Source organism: Phascolarctos cinereus, unplaced genomic scaffold (assembly GCF_003287225.1).
Source record: "Phascolarctos cinereus isolate Bilbo 61053 unplaced genomic scaffold, phaCin_HiC Scaffold_3;HRSCAF=262, whole genome shotgun sequence".
Lineage (NCBI taxonomy): Eukaryota > Metazoa > Chordata > Mammalia > Diprotodontia > Phascolarctidae > Phascolarctos > Phascolarctos cinereus.
In genome coordinates, this window is record NW_027555736.1 from 239,319,625 (window position 1) to 239,333,786 (window position 14,162).

The 14,162-nt window shown below is 37.8% G+C and overlaps 1 protein-coding gene across 4 annotated transcripts in view; it reads left to right on the forward strand.

Annotated features, from left to right (window-relative positions):
• The first annotated feature begins 709 nt into the window (after positions 1 to 709).
• Positions 710 to 14,162, forward strand: part of PCNX4 (pecanex 4) — a 57,611-nt gene continuing 44,158 nt past the window's right edge. For 2 of the 4 annotated variants that reach the window (XM_020986483.2, XM_020986484.2), the window contains exons 1-2: positions 1,020 to 1,396; positions 12,221 to 12,966. In XM_020986483.2, coding sequence (XP_020842142.1) covers positions 12,278 to 12,966 — 689 coding nt within the window. In that variant the 5' untranslated portion in view covers positions 1,020 to 1,396; positions 12,221 to 12,277. The other 2 variants (XM_020986482.2, XM_078151517.1) reach the window with 2 other exon arrangements.

The window sequence follows — 14,162 nt, forward strand, 5'->3', positions numbered from 1 at the left end:
AATGGGGGGGAAGGGGGCGAAAATCAACAGGCCCTCTGATATGCTCTGAATAGAACACACACTCCATTTTGGTATAAAGACAAAACATCGTAGAATCTTAGATTTAGTCTGGAAGAGACCTCAGTAATGGTAAAGAGTTTAGCAGTGCCTGGCCCATGTTAAGCGCTGTATTGTTGTTATTATTATGTATTGTTTCAGTTGGTAGTCCAACCTCAGGACTTTACAGATGAAACCAAGAGTGATTAAAAGTGACTTGCTCTAGCTCCCCACTTAGGAACTGAGTCAGCATCTGGTTACACGCAGGAATGTATCGGAGTAAAGGAGGAAGAATGCTGCTTGTGAATATCACAAATTAAGCGGCATTTAAAAAAAAGAGCATGTGGAAAAGGGCAGGATGGATTACAGCCCATGTAGGCTTTTTTTTTTTTTTTTACTAATCTTGCGTGTGTTTTTTGAACACACGACAGGGAGGGGAGCGACAGGGAAAGAATGGTGACCCGGTGGAGGCGGGGGTGACTCTTCCAGGCGGTAACACCCTGAGGACAAAGCACGACTGCAGGAAACGGGAAGAGAAAAAGAAAACAACGCCCAGAGAATCTGGTCGGCAGAGGAAGGGGAGCCCAATAGACAGGAAAAGGAAGAAATGGCGGCCGCGCATTTACCCCGCCCGGCCGCCGGCCTCACCATTAGGACAACGTCGCGGTTGTCAAGGCAACGACGTCGTGGCGCGTCCGGGTGAAAGGTCAGAGCTGGCATCATCACGGCCAACTCGCCTGGCTGCGCCTCCTCTCCGCCCCCGTAAGACGCCGTGACTCCCTCACCTCCCCTAGATCCCCCGGGGCGGGTGCCCGCCACCGCGCGGGAGGGCGGTGGGCAGAGAGAGAGCCAAGGGGGAGGGCGAGGGGTGGACCCAGCGTGTCTCCTCAGCCCGCGCCGCTTTTGGCCCCGGGGAAGCGCGGCGGCGTCGTGGAGCTCGCTCCGTTGGCGGGGTGTGTGGGGGGGGAATCTCCCGGGGGTGGACCGGGATGGGGGCGGGGAGCTCCTTCGGCCGCGCCGGAGGCTGGTGAAGGTGGGGTCTACGCCGCCCCGAAACCTGGCAACGCTTGGACGCGGGCTGGGCCTCGCAAGGTCAAGTTTGCTTGAGTTGTGGAAACGAGGCTCTTTGGGGGACGGGCCATAGAATTGGGGACGTTGCGGATCGGGTCGTTTGGGGTGCAGGGGTGTATGTGTTCCGGGCGAGGCTGCAGGGCTTGGTTTTTTTTCCTCGTCCACTGCCCTGCAGGTCGTTGCCGCCCATCAGGGGAAAGCGCCCAGCCCATCGTAGAAATTAAAATTAGAATTAAGAAATGCAGCCTCCCGGAGCCCTGGTCCAAGCTTCTTCACTGGGATGAGAGAGGTACGTTCCCTTCCACCCACGTGGAACACACCTCTGTTGCTGTATTGCCCCGCAGATGGAGAACCACGTTGGTCCTGCTTTTAAAATCTCCGCTTTCACAATTTGCAGCACCTCACCCCACTCCTTCCATAGAACTTTATGCCTGTTTTACTTTCTTTTTTTCTTTTGTTGTTGTTGTTTTTCTTTTCTTTTTTTTTTTTTTTTAGGAAATTGGGGTTAAGTGACTTGCCCAGGGTCACACAGCTAGTAAGTGTCAAGTGTTTGGTCTGAGGCCGGATTTGAACTCAGGGCCAGTGTGCCACCTGGCTGCCCCCATTTTTTTCTTTAAAAAGAACAAGGTATAAAGCCCTTTTCTCCACATAAACTCCATAATTCCTACAGTTCAGATAACGTTAGTTTCCTGCCATTGGTTTGCTAAATTTGAACCCATTAATTTGTTTTTTCCAACAATTATAAGAAAAGCTGGATTTCAAAATATCTCTCCAGATATGTTCGTGGAATTTGTCCAATATTGATTTCTTGAATTAGTTATTAGGAAGTTATTAACATTTCTGTTTATCATTCTCTCAGTTTAGTTTACAAACTGTTCTCTATAAAGTGTTTAAAAGTGACCTTGCCTTTCCAGCTTTATTTCCTTCTGTTGGTCTTTGAGGAACCTTCTACTGCAACTATTCACTTGTTTACTGACTCTTCCCCCTACAGAGCTTCTGTTTTTCTGCCTCTGGCTTTTCACATGCCATTTTCCCTATTAAGAATTTTCTCCCCATTCTCTATTTATGGTCCTGTCCTTCTTTCAAGGCCTAACGTCATTCTCTGTCAGTCCCTGGGCATATTAAGTACCTACCTACTCCAGGTTGGGAGCTTTGCTAGGGATACAGACCCTAAAATGATGTCGACTATACTTGCTGTAGAGAACTTTCTATTCTCCCTGGGGTATATGTTCACAGATAATTAAATATAGGATGTATATAAAACAAATAGACATCGACTTAGAGGGGTACACTAGAAATTGGGAAAACTTGCCCTATGTTACACAGGCAGTAAGCAGAGCTTAGATTCAAACTGTAATTGTCTAATCTGAAATCTGTTCTTTCCACTATTACCAACGTTGTTTTCTCTGAACTCTGAACTTATACGTGACTTTTCAGTTCTGAGATTTTGTGAACTCTTATAGCATTATTTTCTGTGTCAGCCATTTGGTCCATACTGCTCTATACTGTTTATTTTTTTTTAATTATTATTTATTAATTTTCTAGATTGTCAGCTTTCTGAGGGCAGGAAGTATGTCTTATATTACTTTTTATCCTTCTAGATGCCTGGCACAATACTTACACTCAGTAGACATTTAGTAAATATTTGAATTTTTGTTAAGATGCAGGCAAAACAGAATTTCAAGTTCAAGGACTACTGTTTTAGTACTTTGATTGTACAGGTTCTTATATAGAAGGAATTTTTTTTTAGGTGAGGCAGTTAGGGTTAAGTGACTTGCCCAGGGTCACACAGCTAGTATAGAATAATTTTCAGTAGTACCAGAGTTATCTCCAGCAACTCCCCACGAAACGTTGGAAAGCAAAAAAAGATAGTCTTTCTTTATCATCTCCCAGGGTTCCTGTCCCCTCAGACTCTGCCCAGTTCCCCATTTTGGTATCTGACTGAGACTAGTTTTACCCCACTACTACCCACTCTTGCTTAAAGACTATCCTTCCTTTATCGTCTCCCCTCTCAAATTGAAGCATTCTTTTCTCAAGAAGCAATATAGTATAGCAAAAATAACAGTATTAGAAGTTGGGAAAACTTTGCTTCTTATTCCAAGTACTGCCAGTAAGCAGTAACTAGCTTGGGCCAGTCATGCAAACTCTGGATCTCACTTACTTTATCTTCAAAATGAGAAGATTGAACTAAAGGCTCTACTAAGTTCTTTTCCAACCCTGTAATTTTGCATTGTAAAATCTTAATCTTGGCTAGATGTTGGAGAGAAAGTGAGTTGATGTCTAAAAGTAATTTACACTATAGCTTAATCCTCCTAGAAGGTATTTCCATTTTAAAAGAACTGTTCATGAACAGGCTTTCAGTTAGTTGTCTTCCAAGTCAATTCTTGCTGAATTGAATTCCTAATTCTTGAAATATTTGGAGGGGAAGGTACTCTTAGTAGACTGACCTTTCTAGTCTTCCCAATCCGAACAACTGGCCTAATCTTAGCTTGCTATCTTTCTGCAGATAATCTGGCTGCTGTAAAATTTCTGAGTCTATACTGGAATCCTTCTCCCACTTTCGGTTAACTAAAAACTGGAGTCAACTTAATACCTCTCTTCTGAAACAATTTCAGTCTGTGTAATAGAGCCCTTAAATAATTCCTGAATAAGCCTTAAGTAATCATTTAATCAACAAACATTTATTAAGCAATTACTGTATGACAGACACTGCCTCAAACTTTGGTAATACAAAAAAAAAGCCCTATCCTAGTGGAGCTTACAGTCTAATGGAGTAGACACCATTTACATACAAGATACATACAAAATTAAATGGAAAATAACCTTAAAAGAGGAGGCATTAGTAGGTGGCAGTCCTGGAAAGATCTGTAGAAGATATTATTTGAGCTGCATCTGGAAGGAATGCAGGGATTCTGAGAGACAGAGGAGGGATTGGTCTGATCCCACTTATTTCTTCCCCTATACCCAGAATTTTGTTTTGCTTGTGACTATCACCTTTTCAACTCTACCCACTCTCTTAAATCCCACCCCTTTTACTTTATTGTATTTCCGCACTATACGCTTTTTGTTCCCCTAACCTTTCCTTTCCTGACTCAAATACAGTTGATGTTCTTAAGATTCCTATTCCTGCTTCCTTCTCTTTCCCCCTCTATTAGGAGAACTTCCCTTCTTCCCTCCTTTTCCCATTCCCTGTCTTTTCTCTTTTAAACACATACATCCTCAGTCTGAACTACTTTGGTCCTTCAAGAGGTCTGGAGGAACAATAGACTCTTCTCTTCCCTTTAAGATGTAAAGACTTCATCATCATTTCGTCCTTTCATATTGCTTGAACTTGTTTATTTTCCTAGGATTTTCTCATTTTCTCAATAGTAATGATTGGAAGTCTTCTCTTCTATTAAAGACTTATTTTTTTTCCTTGTAGGATTATGTTCAGCTCTTCAAGATAAATTATTCTTGATGTTAGAATTTTCTTTTTTTGTTTTTCAGTAAATTTTAATCCTGATTTTCCTTTCCTTATTGCAGTTGCTGCATAATCTTGTATAAACCTCACTCTGGTTCCTTGTACTTTTTTCTTTAACCTGAACACTTTCTAGCATTTGTCAATCACAGTTTTGAATATGTTAAATTTGGGGTTTCTTTTAGGTGGTGACTTACAGATTCCTTCTATTTTTCCTTTGCCCTAGCTCTGGGTATTTTTTCCCCTAAAATATGCTATCCTGCATTTTTATTTGGCCACTGTTTTCAGAGAATTCATTGATTCTTAATTTAACTCTCCTTGTCCTGTTTTTCAGTTCATTTTTTTACACTAAATCTGCCTCATATGTTCGGATATTTTAGTCCTTTTCATTTGTATGCTAGTATTGTTGTATCATTGGATTTTTGAGTTTTGTTTTCATTGTTCTTTTTATCAAAATGTCTGTAATTTTTCCATGGGTTAATTTTTCCAACTTTTCTTTTTATTGTTTATTCTCCTTTTTTAAGTTTTTCCTCAGATGCTTTATTTCTTGATCTCTTGCTACATTTCTCCCTTCCTCTCTCAGACTCCTTGTGACCAGTTCATCCTTCTTTCCCCTTGGGGGGTCATACTTTTAATTATTGCTGGAATTATTTTCTTCTTCTGGAATTTTATCTTGGGAGTCTCAGCTTATAGTATTCTTTTGTTATCTTAGGAGTTTTCTTCTGTTTTCTTGTGACTTCATGTTGTCTGTTAGGATTGGCTAACAAGATACATACAAAATTCGAGACAAAGGTCTCTCATCTTTTTCTTTTGAATTTCTCTTTCCTCTACAATTTCTGGCGTTGTTAGTGAAGTTCGTCAATGCTCTAGACCCGGGGTTGGGAGTGGATAAATACAAGAAGCCACACTGTTCTCTCAGGTGTTGGAGTAGGGAAGCTAGCAAGACAGGTTGACAGTATTTTCTTAGCCTTATATATTTCAGCAGTCTTGGTCTGGAGTACTGAGGTGGAGATCATGGTCCTGCGTAGGAAGGCTAAGCCTAGGATCCTACTTCTTGTGACCTGCCAACAGTACAATTCTAGACCATGACTCTGTGCGGGGGCATAATTCTGCCCATTCCCAGTCTCAGATGGTGTAGTTGAGCCCTGGCCCTTTTCTCCCTGCTGTAGTCCTGAATAGGTTGGAGGATCTAGAAGCCAGGGTCTCCTAAATAGGGACTCTAGTTCTATATAGAATGGTCTTCTAGATACTGATTTAGATCTAGAGCTCATCACATGGTCCTTGGTTGTGACTTTTTTTTTTAGAGGAGTGGTGAGTACCTCAGTGGTATTTCTCTCTGATTCTCTGCTTCATTTGGAGGTATTTTCTGTGTCTTGAGGTAATTTTCAAGGAGCTGGGGCAGAAGTTTCCCTTAAGTACTCCAGTGTTTCCTTTCCAACTTTTTGTATTTTTTTATCTGTAAACCTACAGAAAACACTTAGATTGTGGTTTCATTTTATGCATTGAATTTGGATGAACTATAAGTTATACATTTCTTAAGGAATAGTGAAAAGTAATATTTACCACCTCTGAACTAGCATAAAACTTTGCATCCTTTTTATAATCTTTTAACATTTTATATTATAGTTGCATGTGTAGGTGTCATCACCCTGCTAGACTTTAAGCTTTATGAAGAAAAGTATAAAATCTTCCTCATCTTTGTATTCCTTATAGCACATTAACATTACTTTACACGTGGTAGGCACTCAGTGTATATTTGTTGAATGAGTAAATGCAGGAGTAGAGAGAAGGGGAGAGATGTGAGAGATGATGTAAATATAAAAACAAGATTTGGCAACTAATTGGATACATGGGTGAAGGAGAGTGAGGAAGTGCAGAAAACAGAGATTCAAAACTTGGGTTACCTGATAGAATGATGAGGCCCTCAACAGAAATAAAATACCATTTTTACTCATATATTTTCCTCTGTCTTTCCCAATTACCTTCTAAATTAGAAAGAGGAAGAAGAATCATATAGATATTGGCGTTCTGGTTTATCTTGGTAAGTTTTGCTAAATAAAAAGAACCAGTGAGTCATCATTCCAAGCATTTATTAAGAATGTACTATGTGCCAGGCACTGCGCGTACATGTACAATAAATGAAACAGTCCCTGCCCCTCTGAATGGGGAGATATAGCGAGGGAAATAGACTTTTCCTTTTACTCCCTACAGAAACTACTCCCTACAGAAACTATTCCAAATATTCTCTTTCCTCCTCAAGGCTTCTACACCTTCTATCGCCTCTCTTATAACTGAGGACCTCTTAATATATATGAGCTATTCTATGTGAGCCTCTTTTCTTTGATTTTCTTCATCTCAAAACCCCTTCACATTATCCTCTACATTTTCCTCCTTTCCCCAATCTCTGTCAAAAAGATAGCCTTCTGGCCAAGGCTAACCACTCCACGTGGGGACTTAATCTCATCTCTTCCTGTCTCCTCCAGCAGATTGCCCTATGAATCATCCCTTCTCTCAAGTCGTTAACCTCTCCCTGTCTGTTGGTTCCTTTCTTACTGCCTTAGGATGTGCCCAAGATCTTTCCCTCCTTTAAAAAACAAACCTTCACTAGACTGCACTATACCTACTAGCTATCATCCTGTAGCTTTCCTCCCCTTGAGAAAGCTATCTATATATCTCCACTTATTCTTCTTATTCTTCTAAAATCTCTGAAATGTGGTTTCTGACCTCATCATTCAACTGAAACTTCTCTCCAAAGTTGCCGATGAGCTCTTAATTGCCAAATTTTTTTGTCATTTCTCATCTTGTCATCTTTTCTATCTACTTCATTTGACGCTGTTGACCACCCTTAGTGAGTTTTTATGATATTACTCTCCTGGTTCTCCTGTGTTTCACTACTTCCTGTCTGCAAAGTTGCAGGATATAAAATAAACCCACATAAATCATTGGCATTTCGATATGTTACTAACAGAGCCCAGCAGCAAGAAATAGAGAAATTCCATTTAAAGTAACTGGAAGTGACAATACAAAATATTTGACAGTTTACCTGCCAAGACAAACCAAGGAACTATATGAACACAGTTATAAAACACTTATCACATAAATAAAGACAGATCTAAATAATTGGAAAAATATCAATTGCTCATGGATATGCTGAGCTAATATAATAAAAATAACAATTCTACCTAAATTAATTTACTTATTTAGTATCATACCAATCAAACTACCAAAAAATTATTTTATAGAACTAGAAAAGTGTAATAATTCATCTGGGAAGAACAAAAGGTCAAGAATATGGAGGGAATTAATGGGGGGGAAAAAAGCAAAGGAAGGTGGCCTAGCCATACCAGATCTAAAACTATATTATAAAGTGGCAATCATCAAAACTGTTTGGTACTGGCTAAGAAATAGAGTGGTGGATCAGTGGAATAGGTTAGGTACACAGAAAGGCAGGTGTAAAAGGAAGATCAAAGAAAAAAGGGATTTACCTTTCAGACCTATGGAGAAGGGAAGAATTTATGACCAAACGAGACAGAGAATAATATGAAATGCAAAATGGACAATTTTGATTACATTAAATTGAAAAGTTTTTGCACAAATAAAGCCAGTGTATCCAAGATTAGAAGGGAAGCAGAAAACTGGGAAAGAAGTTTTATTACCAGTGTCTCTGATAAAGGCCTCTTTTCTAAAATACGTAAAGAACTGAGTCAAATTTATATGAATACAAGTCATTCCGCAATTGAGAAATGCTCAAAGGATGTGAACAGGCAGTTCTCAGAGGAAGAAACTAAAGCTATGTATAGTCACATCAAAAAATGTTCTAAATCACTATTGATTGGAGAAATGCAAATCAAAACGACTCTTGAGGAACTGTATCACACCTATCAGATTGGCTAACATGACAAAACAGGAAAATGATAAATATTGGAGAAGATGTGGGAAAATTGGAATTCTAATGAATTGTTGGTGGAATTTTGAACTAATCCAACCGTTCTGGAGGGCAATGTGGAACTATGCCCAAAGGGCTATAAAAATGAGCATGCATACCCTTTGACACAGCAATAGCACTTCTAGGGCTGTATCCCAAAGAGATCATAAAAACACAAAAAGGACCCACATGTACAAAAATATTTGTAGCAGCTCTTTGTGTGGAGGCAAAGAATTGTAAATTGAGGGGATGCCCATCAATTAGGAAGTGGCTGAACAAGTTGTGGTATATGAATGTAGTGGAATACTGTTGTGCTATAAGAAATGATGAGCAGCCAGACTTCAAAAAAACTGGAAAGACTTACATACATGAACTGACGCAGAGTGAAATGAGCAGAATCGAAAGAACGTTGTACGCAGTAACAGCCACATTGTGTGATGGCTGACTTTGATAGACAGCTGTGCAAGAATCTAAGACAATTCCAAAAGTTTCATGATGGAAATTGCTATCCACACCCAGAGAAAGAACTATGGAGTCTGAATACAGATGGAAACATACTATTTGCTCTCCTTTTCCTTTGCTGTTTCTTTTTATTGCTTCATTCTCGTGGTTCCTCTCATTAGTTCTAATTGTTCTTTACATCATGACTAATGGGAAAATATGCTTAACATGAATGTATATGTAGAGCCTGTATCAGATTGTACCATCTTGGGGAGGGGGGAAGAAGTGGGAGGGGAAGAAAATTTAAAACTCAAAATCTTAATGGACGTGAATATTGAAAACTAAAAATAAATTAATTTAGAAAAGGGAAAGAATGACTAAAGGGCGTGGAGAAAAGGCAAGATGTCAAGGGTGTAGAAAGCATAGCCAGAGTTCATTGTGAATTCTTTTGATTACTAAATTTCTTTAATTTTAATTATTTTTCAAATGCAAGCATTTATTTTTCTGGTTTTTTGGTTTTTTGTTTGGTTTTTTTTTTTTGGTCTTCTCATTGCCCCTTCACTCAAATGAACAACAAAAAAAGGAAGAAAAGAAAACCTTGGAAATAGTCGAGCAAAGCAAATTCCCTCATTGACCATGTCCAAAAATGTGTCTCTGTGTTTTAAGTTAATTATTTTTGTCAAAAGGGTTAGCATGCTTCAACATCTGTGGGATTGTGTTGTTATTGCATTGGCAAGAGTTCTGAAGTCTTTAAAAGTTGTTTTTATTTATAATATTTTTGTTACATAAATTGCCTTTTTCTGCTCATGTCACTCATCAGTTAACATAGATCTAGGTTTCTCTGAATTGTCCATGCCATCATTTATGGGTCAGTAATACTCTATCACATTCATATATCATAACTATCCATTTCACGATAGATGGGCACCCTCTTAATTTCCAGTTTTTGCCTACCATGAAAAAACTGTTATATTTTTGCATGTGTGGACCCTTGTCTCCTTTGGTCATTTTAGGGGTATGAGCCCAGTAAGGGGTAATCGCTGGGTTAAAGAATATGTAATTTAGTGGCATCTGGGGCATAGTTTCAAATTGCTTTCCAGAATGGCTGATCTTTACAGTTTATAATTAACCCAACAGTTAGTGTGCCTGTTTTTCTGAAGCCCCTCTATGCTTGTCATTTTCTTTTTATCATCTTTGCCAGCCTGAACGGTATGAGGAAGTACCTCAAAGTTGATTTAATTTAAAGTTTTCAAATAGTTATTTTCAGCATTTTTATATAACTATGGATAGTTTAGATTTCTTCCCTTGAGAACTGCCTAGTCATATTTTTCAGCTGTCATTTGGGAAATGGCTTTTGATTACGTAAATTAAATTGGTTCCTTGTATGGTTTGCATATGAGACCTTTATCAGAGAAACTTGCAAATAAGTCCAAAATAAATAAATCCTTCTAATTTTAGCTGATTTGGTTTTGTTTGTGCAAAAACTTTTAAATTTTATGTAATCAAAATTGTCCATTTTCTCTTCTTTGATCCTTTCTATCCCTTATTTCGTCATGAACTGTTCCTCTCTCCATAGTTCCAAAAGCATGTTTCTTCCTTGGTCTTCTAATTTGTGTAAAATGTCACCATTTTATCTGTCATGTATACATTGAAGTTTATTTTGGTAAAGAATTTGAGGTGTTGATCTATACCTAATTTCTACCAGCTTACTTTCCAGTTTTCCCAACAATTTTTGCAAATAGTGAGTGTTTACCCAGTAACTAGGATTCCAGAGTTCATCGAACACAAAGATGCCATGTTCATTTGCTTGTGTATGTTGTGTATTTAATTTTCCCATTTAACACATTAAAAAAAACCCCCAAAACACAAAATCCCACTTTAGCCATATCTGAAAAGGTATGTCTCTTTCTACATTTTAAGTTCATTATTTTGGTCAGGTGATGAGTGATGTGTTCTTCATTTCTTTGGACCCATGATTTATCATAGCGTTGATCATAATTTTCTAAAGACTTTTAAGGATTTTTCTCTATAATATTATCGTATAAATTATTCTTTTAGTTCTGCTCACTTTGCTCTGCATCAGTTCATAAAGGTCTTCCTAGTTTCCTCTGAAATTGTCCATTTCATCATTTCTTATGGCATAATGATATCCCATTATATTCATATAGCACAATTGTTTAGCTGTTCCCTAATTAGAGAATACTCCCCTCCTTAGTTGCCAATTTTGTGTTTCCCGTGAAAAAAGCTGTTATAAATATTTGTGTTCATATAGATCCTTTTCCTCTTTCTTTAATTTCTTTGGGGTATAGGCCTAGTAGTGGTATAGCTGAGTTAAAGGATATGTGTTCTGCTATTAACATTTAAAATGATATCATTTATATGGGCATTTCTGGGAATACATTGCTTGTGAAGTATAGGAAAAGTTCAAACAGTACTTCATTTGGAGTAGTAGACTTCATTTAGTTTCTTACTTTGTTATTTACATATATAAAATGAAGGGAGTTAGATTAGGTGATCCCTAAGGCCCTCTACAGCTCTGAAGTTTAAGAGCATATGAATCCATAGAATTTCTGCCCATCTACCCCTGTAAAGACTTGTACTGAAGAGGGGAAAAAAAACAATTTACAAAGCCCAATAGGAAAGTGACTACTATTTGTGAAGTCACTGGAAAGCCTGAGTTGAGTACGTGGAGTTTGTTATTTAAGTGGCTCAATGATGTCACTGATGTGGTTGTTTTCTCTTTTGGTACATACTGTAACATGCCTATCTGTTCATCCTGTATGATTCTGTGTTGCCTATGTTGCCCCATAGAGTTTCCACAGAGAATACACCCAACATGGGTGAGATATTCCTTTAGATCTTTTGACATTTTTTGGCTTCTAGTGCAACACTTGGGCTGTCCAGCTGTTCTCTCTCACTGTCCCTACCTGATTGTCACACCTTCTTTTTGAGTCTTACATTCCTAATAGCCTTCATACCACTTCTTCATAGAGAACCACTAGAAATATGTCACAGCAAACTTAACACCTGCTGTGTCACCCTTTGAGTCACAAACTGCTCTGATTCTTCAGGATGGTACTCCAAGATTAGCAACCATACGGCATCACCAGGAGAACATTTGTAGGTTTGAGAAAAAAGATTTTAAAATATTAAATTACTTAGTTTGGTACAATATGAAATAATAAATATTAGCAGAAAAATATATGCCAATAAAATTTTATTACTTTTAAAATTTTATGAATGTGACATTTTCAAATGTTGACCTTTTTTCTTTTTTTTTTTTTTCTTAGATTGAGCTTCATATGACAGGGAAGATGAGACATGCGTTATATTCCTGAGTAAAAAGAATGGGTCCAGATGTACCTTTGCTGAATGATTACAAGCAGGACTTCTTTCTGAAGCGATTTCCACAAACAGTTCTTGGCGGTCCTCGATTCAAATTAGGCTATTGTGCCCCTCCTTACATATATGTTAATCAGATAATTCTTTTCCTGATACCATGGGTTTTGGGAGGAATAGGAACACTCTTGTACCAATTAGACATTCTGAAAGACTATTATACTGCAGCACTCTCAGGTGGATTAATGCTTTTTGTTGCATTTGTCATCCAAATGACAAGTTTATACGCAAGAAAGAAATCAGTGACTATAGAACGAATGCTGAGTCCAGATACCTTAACAGATGAAGATGAATATGAATCTTCAGGTTGTGCAGATGCTGAAACAATCAAGTTTATAATTCCAGGAAAGAAATATATACTCAACACTGTTTTCCATTCTGTACTTGCTGGAGTCATTTGTGGACTTGGAACATGGTATCTGCTTCCCAACAGAATAACCTTATTATATAGTAACATAGGAGGCACTGTTATGATATTTATCTTTGGATGGGTGACAGTATGCATAGGAGAATACTCGTTAATCATAAATACAGCCACTGAGACTGCTACTTTCCAAACACTTGACACTTATGAATTTACTGCTCTCATGAGGCCTCTTTATATTATTTTCTTTATTGCTGTGGATCTTGCACACAGGTAAAAAATTTATAAGTTCTTTTATGCCTTCAGTTGCTTTAGGCAGATAATATAAAAAAATAACTTTCCTAAAGAGAAAATAATTTTAAATAGTAATTCAAATACATTTATATAACCATAAAATTAGGTTGTAGAACAATGTTTTTAAAGGATAAAATCAGTCTTCCACAGAGTAATATGCTAGGGTTAAGGCAGTTATCCAGGTAATCATGGAAGATGGAAAAAAACTTTATGAATTGAGTAATTGCTTCAAATTCCATACTCACTTCAGTAAAATGGTTGAAATCTCTAAGAGTTATTAAGTCATTTTTATTTTTGTGGAAATTGTTTATTATTTTTATTTTTCAAGCAACAGATTTTTTAAATTAATCCATGTCTCCCAATATATCCCTTTGTTCCCATTGAGCAAGTTTTAGGGAAAAAAATCCCTTAATATACTGCTTCATGGGCTGGCAAAATATTCCTACATTAGCCATGTCCAAAAATGTATGTCTCTTTTGGGATTTTAAAGTTATCACCTTCCTGTCAGGAGGTGAATGGAGAGTTTTGTCTTCATGCTTTTGGTCTTATGTTTTGTCCTTGCATTGAACAGGTTTTCTGAAGTCTTTTAATGTTGTTTATCTCAGTCATGTTAACATTGTGTTGTTCTAATTCTGCTTACTTTTTTCTGTATCACTTCTTAAACATCTTCTCAGTTTCTTCGGAAACTGTCCGTTTTAGCATTTCTTGTGGCACAGTAATATTCCGTTACATTCATAAACCAGAGTTTATGTAGCTGTTCCTCAATAGGAAGTCACCCCTGTAGTTTCCAGTTTTTGTATCTCCTGAAAAAAAGAACCTCACAGATGTTTGTGTCCACATAGAAGCTTTTTCTCTTTCTTGAATTTCTTAGTGATAGAGGCCTAGTAATAGCAGAATTGGGTCAAAAGGTTTGCAGAGTTTGGTAATTTTCTACCTTTAGTCCCAAATTACTTTCCAGAATGGCTGGACCAATTGACAGCTCCACCAACAGTGCCCCAGTGTATCTGTTTTTCTACAGCCCCTCCAACCTTTGTCATTTTCCTTTTTTTGTTATCTTTGCCAGTTATAGTAATGGGATAGTACCTCAAAATTGCTTTAATTTGCATTTATTTCTCTTAAATTAATTTTTTTAATTAAGTTAATTAGATTTAAATTGGTGATTAAATTATTAGTGA